The 24,269-nt window shown below is 46.0% G+C and overlaps 1 protein-coding gene across 1 annotated transcript in view; it reads left to right on the top strand.

The window, feature by feature from the left end:
* The window catches only part of LOC110509470 (C-type mannose receptor 2-like), a 99,953-nt gene extending 76,184 nt beyond the window's left edge, over positions 1 to 23,769 (top strand). Inside the window, exons 3-8 of the mRNA XM_090226397.1 lie at positions 3,001 to 3,943; positions 7,318 to 7,355; positions 13,356 to 13,730; positions 13,880 to 14,245; positions 14,424 to 14,780; positions 22,695 to 23,769. Of these exons, the coding sequence (XP_090082523.1) occupies positions 7,319 to 7,355; positions 13,356 to 13,730; positions 13,880 to 14,245; positions 14,424 to 14,780; positions 22,695 to 22,702 (1,143 nt within the window). The 5' untranslated portion in view covers positions 3,001 to 3,943; position 7,318 and the 3' untranslated portion in view covers positions 22,703 to 23,769. The remainder of the gene's footprint in view (positions 1 to 3,000; positions 3,944 to 7,317; positions 7,356 to 13,355; positions 13,731 to 13,879; positions 14,246 to 14,423; positions 14,781 to 22,694) is intronic.
* Positions 23,770 to 24,269: the final 500 nt, after the last annotated feature.

The following is a 24,269-nucleotide window of genomic DNA, read 5'->3' on the forward strand; positions in this document are numbered from 1 at the left end:
CATCAGTTAAAAGTGGTGAGGTGTCCACAGGTAGAACATCAGTTAAAGGTGGTGAGGTGTCCACAGGTAGAACATCAGTTAAAGGTGTCCACAGGTAGAACATCAGTTAAAGGTGGGTGAGGTGTCCACAGGTAAAACATCAGTTAAAGGTGTCCACAGGTAGAACATCAGTTAAAGGTGGTGAGGTGTCCACAGGTAGAACATCAGTTAAAGATGGTGAGGTGTCCACAGGTAGAACATCAGTTAAAGATGGTGAGGTGTCCACAGGTAGAACATCAGTTAAAGATGGTGAGGTGTCCACAGGTAGAACATCAGTTAAAGGTGGGTGAGGTGTCCACAGGTAGAACATCAGTTAAAGGTGGGTGAGGTGTCCACAGGTAGAACATCAGTTAAAGATGTCCACAGGTAAAACATCAGTTAAAGGTGGTGAGGTGTCCACAGGTAGAACATCAGTTAAAAGTGGGTGAGGTGTCCACAGGTAGAACATCAGTTAAAAGTGGGTGAGGTGTCCACAGGTAGAACATCAGTTAAAGGTGGGTGAGGTGTCCACAGGTAGAACATCAGTTAAAGGTGGTGAGGTGTCCACAGGTAGAACATCAGTTAAAGGTGGTGAGGTGTCCACAGGTAGAACATCAGTTAATTAAAGGTGGTGAGGTGTCCACAGGTAGAACATCAGTTAAAGGTGGTGAGGTTCCCAGAGATAGAACATCAGTTAAAGGTGGGTGAGGTGTCCACCACTGCGACCTGTATGCTCTAGTCGGCTGGCCCTCTCAACATATTCGGCGTCAAACCCACTGGCTCCAGGTCATCTCCAAGTCTTTGCTAGGTAAAGCCCCACCATATCTCAGCTCACTGGTCACCATAGCAACACTCACCTGTAGCATCCGCTCCAGCAAATGTATTTCACTGGTCATCCCCAAAGCCAACACTGCCTTTGGCCGCCTTTCCTTCCATTTCTCTGCTGCCAATGACTGGAACGAATTACAAAAATCACTGAAGCTGGAGCCTTATATCTCCCTCTCTAACTTTAAGCATCAGCTGTCTGAGCAGCTTACCGATCACTGTACCTGTACACAGCCCATCTGTAAGTAGCCCACCCAACTACCTCATCCCCATATTGTTACTTATCCTCTTGCTCTTTTGCACCCCAGTATCTCTACCTGCACATCATCATCTACATCTATCACTCCAGTGTTAATGCTAAATTGTAATTATTTCACCTCTATGGCCTATTTGTTCCCTACCTCCCTACTCTTCTACATTTGCAGACACTGTACATATATTTTTTTTTTATTGTGTTATTGACTTTACGTTTGTTTGAGTAACTCTGTCGCACTGCTTTGCTTTATCTTGGCCAGGTCACAGTTGTAAATGAGAACTTGGTCTCAACTGGCCTACCTGATTAAATAAAGTTTAAATTAAATAAATACATAAAAACGGAGTGTCTTTCAGTGTCTCCTAAATTGTTTCATTTTGTTGTTTGTCAGTGACTCTTTGTTTGTTCCCCCTTCCGTTTGAGTGACATTATTTGGTTTTCTAGCTGGGGAACAAAACAATCGATTAGTTAAATATAGACTTTCCACCACTACAAATAATAAAAGGTAACATATCCTCCAAATAAGTATCACACAATTACATTATTGATTATTGTATAATTTAGAACAGTATCTTGCAGGATTCAACAGTTGGACTTGTAAGAGTTGTTGTCCTGTTCCTTCCTCTGAGATCATCATTCTAATGGAATCTAGAAAGAACAAAACCCTGTCCTCAGACAGAGAGAGAGTGAGAGACAGAGAGAGAGACAGACAGAGAGACATAGACAGAGAGACAGACAGAGAGACAGACAGAGAGACAGACAGAGAGAGAGTGAGAGACAGAGAGAGAGGGAGAGGGAGAGAGAGAGGGAGACAGACAGAGGGAGAGGGAGAGACAGACAGAGAGACAGACAGAGAGAAAGACAGAGAGCGAGGGAGAGACAAACAGAGAGACAGACAGAAAGATGGAGACAGAGAGACAGACAGAGAGACAGACAGAGAGACAGACAGAGAGAGAGTGAGAGACAGAGAGAGAGGGAGAGAGAGGGAGATACAGACAGAGGGAGAGAGAGAGGGGGAGAAAGACGGAGAGACAGACAGAGAGACAGACAGAGAGAGAGGGAGAGACAGACAGAGAGACAGACAGAGAGAGAGACAGAGAGAGAGGGAGAGACAGACAGAGAGACAGACAGAGAGAGAGGGATAGAAAGACAGAGAGACAGACAGAGAGAGAGAGAGGGGGGAGACAGACAGAGAGACAGAGAGAGAGACAGAGAGAGAGGAAGAGACAGACAGAGAGCGAGACAGAGAGAGAGAGAGGGAGAGACAGACAGAGGGACAGACAGAGAGAGAGACAGAGAGAGAGGGAGACACAGACAGAGAAACAGACAGACTGAGAGACAGAGAGAGGGAGAGACAGACAGAGAGACAGACAGAGAGAGAGACAGAGAGAGAGAGGGAGAGACAGACAGAGAGACAGACAGAGAGAGAGACAGCGAGAGGGACAGAGAGAGACAGAGAGGGACAGAGAGAGACAGAGAGAGAGACAGAGAGAGGGACAGAGAGAGAGAGACAGAAAGAGAGACAGCGAGCAACCGAGAGAGACGGAGAGAGAGACAGAGAGAGAGAGAGAGAGAGAGAGAAAGACAGAGAGATAGAGAAATCGAGAGAGACAGAGAGAGCAACAGAGAGAGACAGAGAGAGAGAGAGAGAGAGAGAGAGAGAGAGAGAGAGAGAGAGACAGACAGACAGACAGACAGCGAGAGACAGCGAGAGACAGAGAGCAACCGAGAGAGATGGAGAGAGAGAGAGAGACAGACAGACAGACAGACAGACAGACAGACAGACAGCGAGAGACAGTGAGAGACAGAGAGCAACCGAGAGAGACGGAGAGAGAGAGCAGTATTGCGTTGGGTTTTGCATGTGTGCTGAAGGTGTTTCTTCACATCTTGTTTTCTTTGACCAGTCTTTTTGTCTCTATGGAAATAAGACAGAACAACGAATAGAGATGCCATTCATCCTTCCATGATGACATCACTACAATATGAAGTTGGGAAGCAGGAGGTATCAGGTGTTGAAATGCACCTGAATAACATCCACCTGCCCTAGAGGTGACAGAACCAATAGGAGAGAGAGAGAGATAACAACCACCTGTCCTAGAGGTGACAGAACCATTAGGAGAGAGAGAGAGATAACATCCACCTGTCCTAGAGGTGACAGAACATTTAGGAGAGAGAGAGAGATAACATCCACCTGCCCTAGAGGTGACAGAACCATTAGGAGAGAGAGAGAGATAACATCCACCTGCCCTAGAGGTGACAGAACCATTAGGAGAGAAAGAGAGATAACAACCACCTGTCCTAGAGGTGACAGAACCATTAGGAGAGAAAGACAGATAACAACCACCTGTCCTAGAGGTGACAGAACCATTAGGAGAGAGAGAGAGATAACAAACACCTAACCTAGAGGTGACAGAACCATTAGGAGAGAGAGAGAGATAACATCAACCTGTCCTAGAGGTGACACAACCATTAGGAGAGAGAGATAACAATTGCCTGTCCTAGAGGTGACAGAACCATTAGGAGAGAGAGAGCGAAAGAGAGAGAGGGAGAGAGATAACATCCACCTGCCCTAGAGGTGACAGAACCATTAGGAGAGAGAGAGAGATAACAACCGCCTGTCCTAGAGGTGACAGAACCAATAGGAGAGAGAGAGAGATAACAACCGCCTGTCCTAGAGGTGACAGAACCATTAGGAGAGAGAGAGAGAAAGAGAGAGAGGGAGAGAGATAACATCCACCTGCCCTAGAGGTGACAGAACCATTAGGAGAGAGAAAGAGGGAGAGGTAGAGCTGACAACAGAATAACACAACAACAAAGACAGCATCTACAACAACAGCAAACATAAGGTAGGAGGATGTATCTAATATCTCTGCATGTATGCCTGATGAAGGAATAAAGTACAAGACATTTAGTGAATGTGTATTATTATTTAGTCAAGACTTATTGTTCTTGTTTGTAAATATATACTTCTGAAAAACAGAAAATACGAGCCTGGATGTGCATACTGTGCATGAAATAAGTCATGTGATTTAAAATGTGAAATGCTCCTTCAAACTGTGATTAAAGACAGACTATTTACATATTAATAATGGAGCAATTTATGTTTGTGTTTTCACTCATTACTTTGCCTAACACTTAATGCATCTGTATCATGTCTCCATGTTGTTGGTAGAAGTTCTAGTTACCATCTGTATCATGTCTCCATGTTGTTGGTAGAAGTTCTAGTTACCATCTGTATCATGTCTCCATGTTGTTGGTAGAAGTTCTAGTTACCATCTGTATCATGTCACCATGTTGTTGGTAGAAGTTCTAGTTACCATCTGTATCATGTCTCCATGTTGTTGGTAGAAGTTCTAGTTACCATCTGTATCATGTCACCATGTTGTTGGTAGAAGTTGTAGTTACCATCTGTATCATGTCTCCATGTTGTTGGTAGAAGTTCTAGTTACCATCTGTATCATGTCTCCATGTTGTTGTTAGAAGTTCTAGTTACCATCTGTATCATGTCTCCATGTTGTTGGTAGAAGTTCTAGTTACCATCTGTATCATGTCTCCATGTTGTTGGTAGAAGTTGTAGTTACCATCTGTATCATGTCTCCATGTTGTTGGTAGAAGTTCTAGTTACCATCTGTATCATGTCTCCATGTTGTTGGTAGAAGTTCTAGTTACCATCTGTATCATGTCACCATGTTTTTGGTAGAAGTTCTAGTTACCATCTGTATCATGTCACCATGTTGTTGGTAGAAGTTCTAGTTACCACCTGTATCATGTCACCATGTTGTTGGTAGAAGTTCTAGTTACCACCTGTATCATGTCACCATGTTGTTGGTAGAAGTTCTAGTTACCATCTGTATCATGTCACCATGTTGTTGGCAGAAGTTCTAGTTACCATCTGTATCATGTCACCATGTTGTTGGTAGAAGTTCTAGTTACCACCTGTATCATGTCACCATGTTGTTGGTAGCAGTTCTAGTTACCATCTGTATCATGTCACCATGTTGTTGGTAGAAGTTCTAGTTACCATCTGTATCATGTCACCATGTTGTTGGTAGAAGTTCTAGGTACCATCTGTATCATGTCACCATGTTGTTGGCAGAAGTTCAATTTACCATCTGTATCATGTCACCATGTTGTTGGTAGAAGTTCTAGTTACCATCTGCATCATGTCTCCATGTTGTTGGTAGAAGTTCTAGTTACCATCTGTATCATGTCACCATGTTGTTGGTAGAAGTTCTAGTTACCACCTGTATCATGTCACCATGTTGTTGGTAGAAGTTCTAGTTACCACCTGTATCATGTCACCATGTTGTTGGTAGAAGTTCTAGTTACCACCTGTATCATGTCACCATGTTGTTGGTAGAAGTTCTAGTTACCATCTGTATCATGTCACCATGTTGTTGGCAGAAGTTCTAGTTACCATCTGTATCATGTCACCATGTTGTTGGTAGAAGTTCTAGTTCCCATCTGTATCATGTCACCATGTTGTTGGTAGAAGTTCTAGTTACCATCTGTATCATGTCACCATGTTGTTGGTAGAAGTTCTAGTTACCATCTGTATCATGTCACCATGTTGTTGGCAGAAGTTCAATTTACCATCTGTATCATGTCACCATGTTGTTGGTAGAAGTTCTAGTTACCATCTGTATCATGTCTCCATGTTGTTGGTAGAAGTTCTAGTTACCATCTGTATCATGTCACCATGTTTTTGGTGGAAGTTCTAGTTACCATCTGTATCATGTCACCATGTTGTTGGTAGAAGTTCTAGTTACCACCTGTATCATGTCACGATGTTGTTGGTAGAAGTTCTAGTTACCACCTGTATCATGTCACCATGTTGTTGGTAGAAGTTCTAGTTACCATCTGTATCATGTCACCATGTTGTTGGCAGAAGTTCTAGTTACCATCTGTATCATGTCTCCATGTTGTTGGTAGATGTTCTAGTTACCACCTGTATCATGTCACCATGTTGGTGGTAGCAGTTCTAGTTACCTCCTGTATCATGTCACCATGTTGTTGGCAGAAGTTCTAGTTACCATCTGTATCATGTCTCCATGTTGTTGGTAGAAGTTCTAGTTACCATCTGTATCATGTCACCATGTTTTTGGTAGAAGTTCTAGTTACCATCTGTATCATGTCACCATGTTGTTGGTAGAAGTTCTAGTTACCATCTGTATCATGTCACCATGATGGCTGCTGTCCCTGTACAGGGATCAACATCAGCGGACATCAGCGGAAATTTCAGAGTGACAACTAATAGTACTCGATACAACTCAAACTTTCATTAAAACACACATGCAGGGTACTCAATTAAAGCTACACTCGTTGTGAATCTAGCCAACATGTCAGATTTTTAAAATGCTTTTCGGCGAAAGCATGAGAAGCTATTATCTGATAGCTTGCAACACCTGAAATACCCAAAGGGGACGTAAACAAAATAATTAGCGTAGCCGGCGCTACACAAAACGCAGAAATAAAATATAAAACATTCATTACCTTTGACGAGCTTCTTTGTTGGCACTACTATATGTCCCATAAACATCACAATTGGGTCTTTTTTTCGATTAAATCCATCCATGTATACCCAAAATGTACATTTATATAGCCCGTCTGATCCATGAAAAAGTTTTTTAAATGAAAAAAGTTACCTATAAACTTTGACAAAACACTTCAAACTACTATTGTAATCCAACTTTAGGTATTAGTAAACGTTAATAATCATTCAAATTGATCACGGGGCGATCTGTATTCAATAGCAGCACGTTTTGAAATCATGGCCCACATTCTCTCTTTCATAACTTCCTACGGTGTGCTCGACGACAGGAAGTGCCTATTCCTCATCTTACCAAGGATTAATTTAAAATCAATTGACAGTACTGGCGACATCGTGTGAAAGCTGTAAACATTGTAAACTGGGCTATATCTATTTTCCCTTGCCATAGACAATACAGAGACTGGCAGAGGGATATTTTTTTTTTTTTTTTTTTGTGAACAATTTTTTTGGGTTTTTTTTTTTTCCTGCTAAACACGTTCTGTTATAGTCACAGACATGATTTAACCAGTTTATAAACTTCAGAGTGTTTTCTATACACACATACTAATTATATGCATATACTATATTCCTGGCATGAGTAGCAGGACATTGAAATGTTGCCCGATTTTTAACAAAAAGCTGCAAAAATTCACAGCCTTTTTAACAGGTTTAACATTTGTTTTCCCTCCAAGATGGACCAAACCTTTGTCCTCCTCCTCGTTTTCTCAGGTACGTGTTCATCTCTAAGAGGGTTTGTGTGTGTGTGTGTGTGTGTGTGTGTGTGTGTGTGTTTTTAAACTGTCATAGTGTTGGTTTGTTCTCCACAGGGCTGTCCATCCTCCTCTCATAATGTTGGTTTGTTCTCCACAGGGCTGACCATCCTCCCCTCATAATGTTGCTTTGTTCTCCACAGGGCTGACCATCCTCCTCTCATAATGTTGGTTTGTTCTCCACAGGGCTGACCATCCTCCCCTCATAATGTTGCTTTGTTCTCCACAGGGCTGACCATCCTCCTCTCATAATGTTGGTTTGTTCTCCACAGGGTTGTCCATCCTCCTCTCATAATGTTGGTTTGTTCTCCACATGGCTGTCCATCCTCCTCTCATAATGTTACGGTGCGTGAATGAGGACCCAAAAGCGAATTAACTTAAACAGAGCTTCTTTAATTACCAAACATAGGTAGGCTCAGACGGACCGGCAGATTCCGACAGGACAAGACAAGGTTACAGCAAACATGACGACAGTCTGGTTCAGGCATGAAACACAACAAACAAGAATCCGACAAGGACAGGAACAAAAACAGAGAGAGATATAGGGACCTAATCAGAGGGAAAAAGGGAACAGGTGGGAAACGGGGTGAATGGGTAGTTAGGAGGAGACAAGGAACAGCTGGGGGGAAGCGGGGGAGAAAAGGTAACCTAAGACGACCAGCAGAGGGAGACAGGGTGAAAGGAAAGGACAGAGACAAGACACAACATGACAGTACATGACAGTACCCCCCCACTCACGAGCGCCTCCTGGCGCACTCGAGGAGGAAACCTGGCGGCAACGGAGGAAATCCTCGATCAGCGCACGGTCCAGCACGTCCCGAGAGGGAACCCAACTCCTCTCCTCAGGACCGTACCCCTCCCAATCTACGAGGTACTGGTGACCACGGCCCCGAGGACGCATGTCCAAAATTCTACGGACCCTGTAGATGGGTGCGCCCTCGACAAGGATGGGGGGGGGGGGGGAAAGACGAGCGGGGGCGCGAAGGACGGGCTTGATGCAGGAGACATGGAAGACCGGGTGGACGCGACGAAGGTATCGCGGAAGAAGAAGTCGAACTGCGACAGGATTAATGACCCGAGAAATACGGAACGGACCAATGAACCGCGGGGTCAACTTGCGAGAAGCCGTCTTAAGGGGAAGGTTCTGAGTGGAGAGCCAAACTCTCTGACCGCGACAATATCTAGGACTCTTAGTTCTACGCTTATTAGCAGCCCTCACAGTCTGCATCCTATAACGGCAAAGTGCAGACCTGACCCTCTTCCAGGTGCGCTCGCAACGTTGGACAAAAGCCTGAGCGGAGGGGACGCTGGACTCGGCGAACTGAGATGAGAACAGCGGAGGCTGGTACCCGAGGCTACTCTGAAAAGGAGATAGCCCGGTCGCAGACGAAGGAAGCGAGTTGTGGGCGTATTCTGCCCAGGGGAGCTGTTCTGACCAAGACGCAGGGTTACGAAAAGAAAGACTGCGTAAGATGCGACCAATAGTCTGATTGGCCCGTTCTGCTTGACCGTTAGACTGGGGGTGAAAGCCGGAAGAGAGACTGATGGAAGCCCCAATCAAACGGCAAAACTCCCTCCAAAATTGAGACGTGAATTGCGGACCTCTGTCCGAAACGACGTCTGACGGAAGGCCATGAATTCTGAAAACATTCTCGATGATGATTTGTGCCGTCTCTTTAGCAGAAGGAAGCTTAGCAAGGGGAATGAAATGAGCCGCCTTAGAGAACCTATCGACAACCGTAAGAATAACAGTCTTCCCCGCTGACGAAGGCAGTCCGGTGACAAAATCTAAGGCGATGTGAGACCACGGTCGAGAGGGAATAGGAAGCGGCCTGAGACGGCCGGCAGGAGGAGAGTTACCGGACTTAGTCTGCGCGCAGACCGAACAAGCAGCCACGAAACGACGCGTGTCATGCTCCCGGGTGGGCCACCAAAAACGCTGGCGAATGGAAGCAAGCGTACCCCGAACGCCAGGGTGGCCGGCTAACTTGGCAGAGTGAGCCCACTGAAGAACGGCCAGACGAGTAGGAACGGGAACGAAAAGAAGGTTCCTAGGACAAGCGCGCGGCGACGGAGTGTGAGTGAGCGCTTGTTTTACCTGCCTCTCAATTCCCCAGACAGTCAACCCGACAACACGCCCCTCAGGGAGAATCCCCTCGGGGTCAGTGGAGGCTACTGAAGAACTGAAGAGACGAGACAAAGCATCAGGCTTGGTGTTCTTAGAGCCCGGACGATAAGAAATCACGAACTCGAAACGAGCGAAAAACAGCGCCCAACGCGCCTGACGCGCATTAAGTCGTTTGGCAGAACGGATGTACTCAAGGTTCCTATGGTCAGTCCAAACGACAAAAGGAACGGTCGCCCCCTCCAACCACTGTCGCCATTCGCCTAGGGCTAACCGGATGGCGAGCAGTTCGCGGTTTCCCACATCATAGTTACGTTCCGACGGGGACAGGCGATGAGAAAAATACGCGCATGGGTGGACCTTGTCGTCAGAGAGGGAGCGCTGAGAAAGAATGGCTCCCACGCCCACCTCTGACGCGTCAACCTCGACAACGAACTGTCTAGAGACGTCAGGTGTAACAAGGATAGGAGCGGATGTAAAACGATTCTTGAGGAGATCAAAAGCTCCCTGGGCGGAAACTGACCACTTAAAGCACGTCTTGACAGAAGTAAGGGCTGTGAGAGGAGCTGCCACCTGACCGAAATTACGGATGAAACGACGATAGAAGTTCGCGAAGCCGAGAAAGCGCTGCAGCTCGACGCGTGACTTAGGGGCGGGCCAATCAATGACAGCTTGGACCTTAGCGGGATCCATCTTAATGCCTTCAGCGGAAATAACAGAACCGAGAAATGTGACGGAGGAGGCATGAAAAGTGCACTTCTCAGCCTTCACAAAAAGACAATTCTCTAAAAGGCGCTGGAGGACACGTCGAACGTGCTGAAGATGAATCTGGAGTGACGGTGAAAAAATCAGGATATCGTCAAGGTAAACGAAAACAAAGATGTTCAGCATGTCTCTCAGGACATCATTGACTAATGCCTGAAAGACAGCTGGAGCGTTAGCGAGGCCGAAAGGAAGAACCCGGTATTCAAAGTGCCCTAACGGAGTGTTAAACGCCGTCTTCCACTCGTCCCCCTCCCTGATGCGCACGAGATGGTAAGCGTTACGAAGGTCCAACTTAGTGAAAAACCTGGCTCCCTGCAGGATCTCGAAGGCTGAGGACATAAGAGGAAGCGGATAACGATTCTTAACTGTTATGTCATTCAGCCCTCGATAATCTATGCAGGGGCGCAGAGACCCGTCCTTCTTCTTGACAAAAAAAAACCCGCTCCGGCGGGAGAGGAGGAGGGGACTATGGTACCGGCGTCAAGAGCTACAGACAAATAATCCTCGAGAGCCTTACGTTCGGGAGCCGACAGAGAGTATAGTCTACCCCGGGGGGGAGTGGTTCCCGGAAGGAGATCAATACTACAATCATACGACCGGTGTGGAGGAAGAGAGGTGGCCCTGGACCGACTGAACACTGTGCGCAGATCGTGATATTCCTCCGGCACCCCTGTCAAATCACCAGGCTCCTCCTGTGAAGAAGAGACAGAGGAAACAGGAGGGATAGCAGACATTAAACATTTCACATGACAAGAGACGTTCCAGGAGAGGATAGAATTACTAGACCAATTAATGGAAGGATTATGACAAACTAGCCAGGGATGGCCCAAAACAACAGGTGTAAAAGGTGAACGAAAAATCAAAAAAGAAATGGTTTCGCTATGATTACCAGAAACAGTGAGGGTTAAAGGTAGCGTCTCACGCTGAATCCTGGGGAGAGGACTACCATCCAGGGCGAACAAGGCCGTGGGCTCCTTTAACTGTCTGAGAGGAATGTCATGTTCCCGAGCCCAGGTCTCGTCCATAAAACAGCCCTCCGCCCCAGAGTCTATTAAGGCACTGCAGGAAGCTGACGAACCGGTCCAGCGTAGATGGACCGACAAGGTAGTGCAGGATCTTGAAGGAGAGACAGGAGTAGTAGCGCTCACCAGTAGCCCTCCGCTTACTGACGAGCTCTGGCCTTTTACTGGACATGAAGTGACAAAATGACCAGCGGAACCGCAATAGAGACAGAGGCGGTTGGTGATTCTCCGTTCCCTCTCCTTAGTCGAGATGCGGATACCTCCCAGCTGCATGGGCTCAGCACCCGAGCCGGCAGAGGAAGATGGTAGTGATGCGGAGAGGGGGGCGACGGAGAGCGCGAGCTCCTTTCCACGAGCTCGGTGACGAAGATCAACCCGTCGCTCAATGCGAATAGCGAGTTCAATCAAGGAATCCACGCTGGAAGGAACCTCCCGGGAGAGAATCTCATCCTTTACCTCTGCGCGGAGACCCTCCAGAAGACGAGCGAGCAAGGCCGGCTCGTTCCAGCCACTGGAGACAGCAAGAGTGCGAAACTCAATAGAGTAGTCTGTTATGGATCGATTGCCTTGACATAGGGAAGACAGGGCCCTGGAAGCCTCCTCCCCAAAAACAGATCGATCAAAAACCCGTATCATCTCCTCCTTAAAGTCCTGATACTGGTTAGTACACTCAGCCCTTGCCTCCCAGATTGCCGTGCCCCACTCACGAGCCCGTCCAATAAGGAGAGATATGACGTAGGCGACACGAGCAGTGCTCCTGGAGTAAGTGTTGGGCTGGAGAGAAAACACAATATCACACTGGGTGAGGAACGAGCGGCATTCAGTGGGCTCCCCAGAGTAACACGGCGGGTTATTGATTCTGGGCTCCGGAGATTCGAAAGCCCTGGAAGTGGCCGGTGGATCGAGGCGGAGATGGTGAACCTGTTCTGTGAGGTTGGAGACTTGGGTGGCCAGGGTCTCAACGGCATGTCGAGCAGCAGACACTTCCTGCTCGTGTCTGCCTAGCATCGCTCCCTGGATCCCGACGGCTGAGTGGAGAGGATCCGAAGTCGCTGGGTCCATTCTTGGTCGGATTCTTCTGTTACGGTGCGTGAATGAGGACCCAAAAGCGAATTAACTTAAACAGAGCTTCTTTAATTACCAAACATAGGTAGGCTCAGACGGACCGGCAGATTCCGACAGGACAAGACAAGGTTACAGCAAACATGACGACAGTCTGGTTCAGGCATGAAACACAACAAACAAGAATCCGACAAGGACAGGAACAAAAACAGAGAGAGATATAGGGACCTAATCAGAGGGAAAAAGGGAACAGGTGGGAAACGGGGTGAATGGGTAGTTAGGAGGAGACAAGGAACAGCTGGGGGGAAGCGGGGGAGAAAAGGTAACCTAAGACGACCAGCAGAGGGAGACAGGGTGAAAGGAAAGGACAGAGACAAGACACAACATGACAGTACATGACACATAATGTTGGTTTGTCCTCCACAGGGCTGACCATCCTCCCCTCATAATGTTGGTTTGTCCTCCACAGGGCTGACCATCCTCCCCTCATAATGTTGCTTTGTTCTCCATAGGGCTGACCATCCTCCCCTCATAATGTTGGTTTGTTCTCCACAGGGTTGTCCATCCTCCTCTCTTAATGTTGGTTTGTTCTCCACAGGACTGTCCATCCTCCTCTCATAATGTTGGTTTGTTCTCCTCAGGGCTGTCCATCCTCCTCTCTTAATGTTGGTTTGTTCTCATCAGGGCTGTCCATCCTCCTCTGATAATGTTGGTTTGTTCTCCACAGGCCTGACCATCCTCCCCTCATAATGTTGGTTTGTTCTCCACAGGGCTGTCCATCCTCCTCTCATAATGTTGGTTTCTTCTCCACAGGGTTGTCCATCCTCCCCTCATAATGTTGGTTTGTTCTCAACAGGGCTGTCCATCCTCCTCTCATAGTGTTGGTTTGTTCTCCACAGGGCTGACCATCCTCCCCTCATAATGTTGGTTTGTTCTCCACAGGGATGTCCACCCTCCTCTCATAGTGTTGGTTTGTTCTCCACAGGGCTGTCCATCCTCCCCTCATCCCTCCCTCATCAGTTCCACTTTGTGAACTTGAAAAAGACCTGGACTGAAGCTCAGAGTTTCTGCAGACAGAACTACACTGACCTGGCCACCATAGATGATGACATGGCAGATATGAAGAAGCTCAATAACACATTATCAGCAGCTGGTTGGAGAGGATCAGCCTGGATAGGACTGTATAACAACATCTGGAGGTGGTCTCTGGGAAACACAGAGTTAGAGGGAGAGGGGTTTTGGGATCATCATCATCCAAATAATGATCCCAACATCAATGAGTTCTGTGTGTATATGATGCTAAATGCGACTTGGCGTGATGACAACTGTAACAGTAAATGGCACTTTGTCTGCTATAATAGTGAGTTTCCATGTCCATTTCCTCATTAATCAACGATGTTGTCACAGACCAAATCATTTCATTCAGATATGAGATTAATATTTTATTGATTTTTTTTCAATCATTCATCTGTATTTGTATTTTGTTAAATCATTTTTTTTTTCAAATAGAAACACAAGTGACAAATAAGTACATTGAAATCGGTAATTTTGAGACTTGGAGTGAAGCTCAGAGCTACTGTCGGCAACACCACACGGACCTGGCCAGTGTGAGGAACACAACAGAGATGGAGGCCATAAAGAGTATCTTACCTACCACTGGTATCTACAGAGTGTGGATTGGCCTGAAGAAATCTCCTGGTGTCTGGAGGTGGTCTGACCAGAGTGGATTCTCTTTCAAGAGCTTGGAAACATTCAAGGCGAACATGACACATGGGAGTTATCAGAACGGAGAGTTCTGTGGTGAAGTTACTTTCCCTTCTGGAAAGTGGAAGTATCAGGGATGTACCACCAACTCTCATTTTATCTGCTATGACGGTGAGCCGCTGATCAACACTTTAAATCCTAAATATAGACTTACCTTTAACATTTGCTGCAACGTTGTGATGAGAAGGACTGAACAATAATGTACAATGACGTAGTTCTTAGAATCAAAGTAAACTGAATATATGAATAATTATCGTGAGTTTCTGTGTCCCCCCTCTTCTTCCTCCAGATGAACTGGTCCTGGTCTCAGAGAACAAGACTTGGTCAGAAGCCCTGTGGCACTGCAGAGACCTGGACATGGAGCTGGTGTCTGCCCACAACCAGAACATCCAGCACTGGGTTCAACAGAGAGCCAAGAAGGCCTCCACTCCCTTCGTCTGGCTGGGCCTGAGGTACACCTGCACCCTGGACTTCTGGTTCTGGGTCAATGGAGAAGAGTCCTGCTACCACAACTGGGCTGACGGGGAGGGCTACAACACCATTAAGGAGCAGTGTGGGAACATGGGGGCCATACAGAGAGACGGGGGACAGTGGGTCGGCAAGTCTGAGACTGAGAGATTCAACTTCATCTGCAGCAACAGTACTGGTGAGATTTGATCCTATTGGATGATCTTGTTGAGTCATTTCATATTGTTTTCTGATTTTCTTCTTTACCTTTGTAGCTCCTACTCTGTCCCTAGTTAAATGTATTTCCTGATATTCTCTCTCTCTCTCTCTCTCTCTCTCTCTCTCTCTCTCTCTCCCTTTCTCACCCCCCCCTCTCTCTCTCTCTCTCTCTTTCTCTCTCTCTCTTGTCAAATGTATTTCCTGATTTTCTCTCTCTCTCTCTCTCTCTCTCTCTCCCTTTCTCACCCCCCCTCTCTCTCTCTCTCTCTCTCTCTCTCTCTCACTCTTGTCAAATGTATTTCCTGATATTCTCTCTCTCTCTCTCTCTCTCTCTCTCTCTCTCTCTCTCTCTCTCTCTCTCTCTCTCTCTCACTCTTGTCAAATGTATTTCCTGATTTTCTCTCTCTCTCTCTCTCTCTCTCTCTCTCTCTCTCTCTCGTCAAATTTATTTCCTGATATTCTCTCTCTCTCTCTCTCTCTCTCTCTCTCTCTTGTCAAAACTATTTCCTGATATTCTCTCTCTCTCTCTCTCTCTCTCTCTCTCTCTCTCTCTCTCTCTCTCTATGTATTTCCTGATATTCTCTCTCCCACTCTCTCTCTCTCTCTCGTCAAATGTATTTCCAGATATTCTCTCTCTCTCTCTCTCTCTCCCTTTCTCAACCCCCCCTCTCTATGTATTTCCTGATATTCTCTCTCTCTCTCTCTCTCTCTCTCTCTCTCGTCAAATGTATTTCCTGCTACTCTCTCTCTCTCTCTTGTCAAATGTATTTCCTGATATTCTCTCTCTCTCTCTTCTCTCTCTCTTCAATTTCAATTCAAGGGCTTTATTGGCATGGGAAACATGTGTTAACATTGCCAAAGCAAGTGAGGTAGACAACATACAAAGTGAATATATAAAGTGAAAAACAACAAAAATTAACAGTAAACATTACACATACAGAAGTTTCAAAACAGTAAAGACATTACAAATGTCATATTATATATAGTGCCTTGCGAAAGTATTCGGCCCCCTTGAACTTTGCGACATTTTGCCACATTTCAGGCTTCAAACATAAAGATATAAAACTGTATTTTTTTGTGAAGAATCATCAACAAGTGGGACACAATCATGAAGTGGAACGACATTTATTGGATATTTCAAACTTTTTTAACAAATCAAAAACTGAAAAATTGGGCGTGCAAAATTATTCAGCCCCCTTAAGTTAATACTTTGTAGCGCCACCTTTTGCTGCGATTACAGCTGTAAGTCGCTTGGGGTATGTCTCTATCAGTTTTGCACATCGAGAGACCGAAATTTTTTCCCATTCCTCCTTGCAAAACAGCTCGAGCTCAGTGAGGTTGGATGGAGAGCATTTGTGAACAGCAGTTTTCAGTTCTTTCCACAGATTCTCGATTGGATTCAGGTCTGGACTTTGACTTGGCCATTCTAACACCTGGATATGTTGATTTTTGAACCATTCCATTGTAGATTTTGCTTTATGTTTTGGATCATTGTCTTGTTGGAAGACAAATCTCCGTCCCAGTCTCAGGTCTTTTGCAGACTCCATCAGGTCTTCTTCCAGAATGGTCCTGTATTTGGCTCCATCCATCTTCCCATCAATGTTAACCATCTTCCCTGTCCCTGCTGAAGAAAAGCAGGCCCAAACCATGATGCTGCCCCCACCATGTTTGACAGTGGGGATGGTGTGATCAGGGTGATGAGCTGTATTGCTTTTACGCCAAACATAACGTTTTGCATTGTTGCCAAAAAGTTCAATTTTGGTTTCATCTGACCAGCGCACCTTCTTCCACATGTTTGGTGTGTCTCCCAGGTGGCTTGTGGCAAACTTTAAACAACACTTTTTATGGATATCTTTAAGAAATTGATTTCTTCTTGCCACTCTTCCATAAAGACCAGATTTGTGCAATATACGACTAATTGTTGTCCTATGGACAGAGTCTCCCACCTCAGCTGTAGATCTCTGCAGTTCATCCAGAGTGATCATGGGCCTCTTGGCTGCATCTCTGATCAGTCTTCTCCTTGTATGAGCTGAAAGTTTAGAGGGACGGCCAGGTCTTGGTAGATTTGCAGTGGTCTGATACTCCTTCCATTTCAATATTATCGCTTGCACAGTGCTCCTAGGGATGTTTAAAGCTTGGGAAATCTTTTTGTATCCAAATCCGGCTTTAAACTTCTTCACAACAGTATCTCGGACCTGCCTGGTGTGTTCCTTGTTCTTCATGATGCTCTCTGCGCTTTTAACGGACCTCTGAGACTATCACAGTGCAGGTGCATTTATACGGAGACTTGATTACACACAGGTGGATTGTATTTATCATCATTAGTCATTTAGGTCAACATTGGATCATTCAGAGATCCTCACTGAACTTCTGGAGAGAGTTTTCAGCACTGAAAGTAAAGGGGCTGAATAATTTTGCACTGCCAATTTTTCAGTTTTTGATTTGTTAAAAAAGTTTGAAATATCCAATAAATGTCGTTCCACTTCATGATTGTGTCCCACTTGTTGTTGATTCTTCACAAAAAAATACAGTTTTATATCTTTATGTTTGAAGCCTGAAATGTGGCAAAAGGTCGCAAAGTTCAAGGGGGCCGAATACTTTCGCAAGGCACTGTACAATGGTGTTTGTTCTTCACTGGTTGCCCTTTTCTCGTGGCAACAGGTCACAAATCTTGCTCCTGTGACGGCACACTGTGGAATTTCACCCAGTAGATATGGGAGTTTTTCAAAATTGGATTTGTTTTCGAATTCTTTGTGGATCTGTGTAATCTGAGTGAAATATGTATCTCTAATATGGTCATACATTGGGCAGGAGGTTAGGAAGTGCAGCTCAGTTTCCACCTCATTTTGTGGGCAGTGAGCACATAGCCTGTCTTCTCGAGAGCCATGTCTGCCTACGGCGGCCTTTCTCAATAGCAAGGCTATGCTCACTGAGTCTGTACATAGTGAAAGCTTTCCTTAATTTTGGGTCAGTCACAGTGGTCAGGTATTCTGCCGCTGTGTACTCTCTGTGTAGGGCCAAATAGCATTCTAGTTTGCTCTGTTTTTTTGTTAATTCTTTCCAATGTGTTAAGTAATTATCTTTTTGTTTTCTCATGATTTGGTTGGGTCTAATTGTGCTGTTGTCCTGGGGCTCTGTAGGGTGTGTTTGTGTTTGTGAACAGAGCCCCAGGACCAGCTTGCTTAGGGGACTCTTCTCCAGGTTCATCTCTCTGTAGGTGATGGCTTTGTTATGGAAGGTTTGTGAATCGCTTCCTTTTAGGTGGTTGTAGAATTTAACGGCTCTTTTCTGGATTTTGATAATTAGTGGGTATCGGCCTAATTCTGCTCTGCATGCATTATTTGGTGTACATGGAGGATACCGTGGATCATCGCTGGATCATCGCTGGAGGCTCTGGACTGGGAACCCCTGCTGGAGGTTCTGGACTGCAGCCTGTCGCTGGAGACTCTGGACTGCAGACCGTCGCTGGAGACTCTGGACTGCAGACCGCCGTTGGAAGTTCCGGACTGTGGACCGTCTCAGGAGGTTCCGGACTGTAGACCGTCTCAGGAGGTTCCGGACTGTGGACCCTCTCAGGAAGCTTGGGGCCGTGGATCTTAACAGCAGGCTCGGGGCCATGGATCATCACTGCAGGCTCTGTGCCATGGATCATTACTGGAGGCTTCGGGCCGTGGATCTTCACAGCAGGCTCCGGGCCATGGATCATCACTGCAGGCTCTGTGCCATGGATCATCACTGGAGGCTTCGTGCCATGGATCATCACTGGAGGCTTCGGGCCATGGATCATCACTGGAGGCTTCGGGCCATGGATTATCACTGGAGGCTTCGGGCCATGGATCATCACTGGAGGCTTCGTGCCATGGATCATCACTGGAGGCTTCGTGCCATGGTTAATCACTGGAGGCTTTGTGCCATGGATCATCACTGGAGACCGGGTGCACGGAGCTGGCACAGGATATACTGGGTGGAGAGGCACTGGAGGTCTGGAGTGTAGAGCTGGCACAACCCATCCTGGCTGGTTGCTCACTTTCAACTGGCACCCGGAGCTGGCACAGAACGCACCGGGCTGTGGAAGCGCACTGGAGACACATTGCGTATCTCCTCAAAACATGGTGCCTGACTGGTCCCACGCTCCTCACGGCGACTGTCTTGTCCCAGACACCAAACCATCAACTCTACCTCATCACTCTCTTCAACTATCTCCCCGCTCAGTCTTTCCCAATATTCCTCTTCACTCTCAGACTCGCTCCTCGACTTCACCGACCAACCCGTGTGCCTCCACCCAAAAATGTTTTTTGGGGGCTGCCTCTCGGGCTTCCGTCGTGGTCGTGAACTTCGGAGTCGCCGTTGATCCCCCTTTCTCTCCCGCGCCCAGGATGTCGGCTCCTCCTGGCCACGCTGCTTGGTCATGTGGTGGTGGGATCTTCTGTCACGCTCGTTTAAATCAAATCAAATTTATTTATATAGCCCTTCGTACATCAGCTGATATCTCAAAGTGCTGTACAGAAACCCAGCCTAAAACCCCAAACAGCAAGCAATGCAGGTGTAGAAGCACGGTGGCTAGGAAAAACTCCCTAGAAAGGCCAAAACCTAGGAAGAAACCTAGAGAGGAACGAGGCTATGTGGGGTGGCCAGTCCTCTTCTGGCTGTGCCGGGTGGAGATTATAACAGAACATGGTCAAGATGTTCAAATGTTCATAAATGACCAGCATGGTCGAATAATAATAAGGCAGAACAGTTGAAACTGGAGCAGCAGCACAGTCAGGTGGACTGGGGACAGCAAGGAGTCATCATGTCAGGTATTGCTGGGGCATGGTCCTAGGGCTCAGGTCATCCGAGAGAGAGAAAGAAAGAGAGAATTAGAGAGAGCATATGTGGGATGGCCAGTCCTCTTCTGGCTGTGCCGGGTGGAGATTATAACAGAACATGGCCAAGATGTTCAAATGTTCATAAATGACCAGCATGGTCGAATAATAATAAGGCAGAACAGTTGAAACTGGAGCAGCAGCACGGCCAGGTGGACTGGTGACAGCAAGGAGTCATCATGTCAGGTAGTCCTGGGGCATGGTCCTAGGGCTCAGGTCCTCCGAGAGAGAGAAAGAGAGAAGGAGAGAATTAGAGAACGCACACTTAGATTCACACAGGACACCGAAAAGGACAGGAGAAGTACTCCAGATATAACAAACTGACCCTAGCCCCCCGACACATAAACTACTGCAGCATAAATACTGGAGGCTGAGACAGGAGGGGTCAGGAGACACTGTGGCCCCATCCGAGGACACCCCCGGACAGGGCCAAACAGGAAGGATATAACCCCACCCACTTTGCCAAAGCACAGCCCCCACACCACTAGAAGGATATCTTCAACCACCAACTTACCATCCTGAGACAAGGCTGAGTATAGCCCACAAAGACCTCCGCCACGGCACAACCCAAGGGGGGGGGAGGGGGGGCGCCAACCCAGACAGGATGACCACATCAGTGAATCAACCCACTCAGGTGACGCACCCCCCCCAGGGACGGCATGAGAGAGCCCCAGTAAGCCAGTGACTCAGCCCCTGTAATAGGGTTAGAGGCAGAGAATCCCAGTGGAAAGAGGGGAACCGGCCAGGCAGAGACAGCAAGGGCGGTTCGTTGCTCCAAAGCCTTTCCGTTCACCTTCCCAATCCTGGGCCAGACTACACTCAATCATATGACCCACTGAAGAGATGAGTCTTCAGTAGAGACTTAAAGGTTGAGACCTAGTTTGCGTCTCTGACATGGGTAGGCAGACCGTTCCATAAAAATGGAGCTTATAGGAGAAAGCCCTGCCTGCAGCTGTTTGCTTAGAAATTCTAGGGACAATTAGGAGGCCTGCGTCTTGTGACCGTAGTGTACGTGTAGGTATGTACGGCAGGACCAAATCAGAGAGATAGTTAGGAGCAAGCCCATGTAATGCTTTGTAGGTTAGCAGTAAAACCTTGAAATCAGCCCTTGCTTTGACAGGAAGCCAATGTAGAGAGGCTAGCACTGGAGTAATATGATCAAATTGTTTGGTTCTAGTCAGGATTCTAGCAGCCGTATTTAGCACTAACTGAAGTTTATTTAGTGCTTTATCCGGGTAGCCGGAAAGTAGAGCATTGAAGTAGTCTAACCTAGAAGTGACAAAAGCATGGATTAATTTTTCTGCATCATTTTTGGACAGAAAGTTTCTGATTTTTGCAATGTTACGTAGATGGAAAAAAGCTGTCCTTGAAATGGTCTTGATATCTTCTTCAAAAGAGTGATCAGGGTCCAAAGTAACGCCAAGGTCCTTCACAGTTTTATTTGAGACGACTGTACAACCATTAAGATTAATTGTCAGATTCAACAGAAGATCTCTTTGTTTCTTGGGACCTAGAACAAGCATCTCTGTTTTGTCCGAGTTTAAAAGTAGAAAGTTTGCAGCCATCCACTTCCTTATGTCTGAAACACATGCTTCTAGCAAGGGCAATTTGGGGCTTCACCATGTTTCATTGAAATGTACAGCTGTGTGTCATCCGCATAGCAGTGAAAGTTAACATTATGTTTTCGAATAACATCCCCAAGAGGTAAAATATATAGTGAAAACAATATATATGTTTCTGTCTGTCTGTTTCTGTCTGTCTGTTCCCATCTCTGTATCCGTCTGTCTGTTTCTGTCTGTCTGTTCCATCTCTGTGTCTGTCTGTCTGTCCCATCTCTGTATCTGTCTGTCTGTTCCATCTCTGTGTCTGTCTGTCTGTCTGTTCCATCTCAGTCTGTCTGTCTGTTCCATCTCTGTATCTGTCTGTCTGTTCTATCTCAGTATATGTCTGTCTCTTCCATCTCTGTTTCTGTCTGTTCAATCTCTGTATCTGTCTGTCTGTTCCATCTGTCTGTATCTGTCTGTCTGTTCCATCTCTGTCTGTTCCATCTCTGTATCTGTCTGTCTGTTCCATCCCTGTCTGTTCCATCTCTGTATCTGTCTGTCTGTTCCATCTCTGTACCTGTCTGTCTGTTTCATCTCTGTGTCTGTCTGTCTGTTCCATCTCTGTATCTGTCTGTCTGTTCCATCTCTGTGTCTGTCTGTCTGTTCCATCTCTGTGTCTATCTGTCTGTTCCATCTCTGTATCTGTCTGTCTGTTCCATCTCTGTATCTGTCTGTCAGATGCAGAAAGCAACTACACACAAACAAGATCCCACAAACTAAGGTGGGAAAAAAAGGCTAAGTATGATCCCCAATCAGAGACAAGGATAGACAGCTGCCTCTGATTGGGAACCATACCCGGCCAACAAAGAAATAGAAAAACTAGAATGCCCACCCAAATCACACCCTGATCTAACCAAATATAGAAATAAAAAGGCTTTAATCGACGTTGATGCAGCCCCCGCACCTCTCTGATTCAGAAGGTTTGGGTTAAACGTGGAAGATACATTTCAGTTGAAGACATTCGGTTGGACAACTGACAAGGTATCGCCCTTTCCCTTCCCTCTTTCAAACCTGATAGATTGGTGGTTGGGACTACTAGCTCCCTGTAACCTAGAGGGCAACCTGTGGGTCCATCTCGTCTATACCATGTTTCTCTCTTTCTATCTCTCTCTCTCATCATTTATTTCCGATACTCTCTCTCGCTCTCTCCTTCTTTCACTCTCTCGTCAAAGATATTTATTGATACTCTCTCTCGCTCTCGCTCTCGCTCTCTCTCCCTCTCTCACTCTCTCTTTCTCTCTCTCTCCCTCTCTCACTCTCTCTTTCTCTCTCTCTCTCTCGCTCCCTCTTTCACTCTCTCTTTCTCTCACTCTCGCTCGCTCGCTCTCTCTGTCTTCAAATGTATTTCCTGATATTCTCTCTCTCTTGTCAAATGTATTTTATGACATTCTCTTACAGTAATCTTTCCTTTGTTCACTAATCTAGATTACTAGGACCAGACCCTGCTCTGTAGACCAGCTGAACCCTACAGTCCAGAATGTTCCAGACCCTGTTCTGTAGACCAGCTGAACCCTACAGCCCAATACATTGTTCCAGACCCTGCTCTCTGGACCAGCTGAACCCTACAGCCCAATACATTGTTCCAGACCCTGCTCTCTGGACCAGTTGAACCCTACAGCCCAATACATTGTTCCAGACCCTGCTCTGTAGACCAGCTGAACCCTACAGCCCAATACATTGTTCCAGACCCTGCTCTCTGGACCAGTTGAACCCTACAGCCCAATACATTGTTCCAGACCCTGCTCTGTAGACCAGCTGAACCCTACAGCCCAACACATTGTTCCAGACCCTGTTCTGTAAACCATCTGAACCCTTACAACCCAACACATTGTTCCAGACCCTGCTCTGTAGACCAGCTGAACCCTACAGCCCAGAATGTTCCAGATATACTCAGATGTACATCATACAAGGTGACGGATACTCATTATTTTAAATATATATTTGTATTTGTTTACAGTGAGCTCCAAAAGTATTGGGACAGTAACAAATGTTTAGTAGTTTTGGCTCTGTACTCCAACATTTTCATTGCATCTTAGGAATATGGGACCAAATACTTAGCTTTTGACTATTTTAGCACATATTGAAGTGAATTTGTCCCAATACTTTTGGTCCACTAAAATGGGGACTATGTTCAAAAAGTGCTGTCATTTCTAGACGATTAACCCGATATGGATGAAAATACTGACTGTCTGGACTTTAACCTCATACTCATTGTATTATTAAATATCCAGAGTGCTGGAGTACAGAGCCAGAAAAACACACAGAGTGTCTCTGTCCCGATACTGTTGGAGCTCACTGGAAATAAAACATAGAGCTACATAGAGCTCTCTGGAAATAAAACATAGAGCTACATAGAACTCTCTGGAAATAAAACATAGAACTACATTGAGATCACTGGAAATAAAACATAGAGCTACATAGAGCTCTCTGGAAATAAAACATAGAGCTACATAGAGCTCTCTGGAAATAAAACATAGAGCTACATAGAGCTCTCTGGAAATAAAACATAGAGCTCACTGGAAATAAAACATAGAGCTACATAGAGCTCACTGGAAATAAAACATAGAGCTACATAGAACTCACTGGAAATAAAACATAGAGCTACATAGAGCTCTCTGGAAATAAAACATAGATCTACATAGAGCTCACTGGAAATAAAACATAGAGCTACATAGAGCTCACTGGAAATAAAACATAGAGCTACATAGAGCTCACTGGAAATAAAACATGGAGCTACATAGAGCTCACTGGAAATAAAACATAGAGCTACATAGAGCTCACTGGAAATAAAACATAGAACTACATAGAGCTCACTGGAAATAAAACATAGAGCTACATAGAGCTCACTGGAAATAAAACATAGAGCTACATAGAGCTCACTGGAAATAAAACATAGAGCTACATAGAGCTCACTGGAAATAAAACATAGAACTACATAGAGCTCTCTGGAAATAAAACATAGAGCTACATAGAGCTGTCTGGAAATAAAACATAGAGCTA

Source organism: Oncorhynchus mykiss, chromosome 29 (assembly GCF_057628025.1).
Source record: "Oncorhynchus mykiss isolate SJ-2025 chromosome 29, ASM5762802v1, whole genome shotgun sequence".
NCBI classification, from domain to species: Eukaryota; Metazoa; Chordata; class Actinopteri; order Salmoniformes; family Salmonidae; genus Oncorhynchus; species Oncorhynchus mykiss.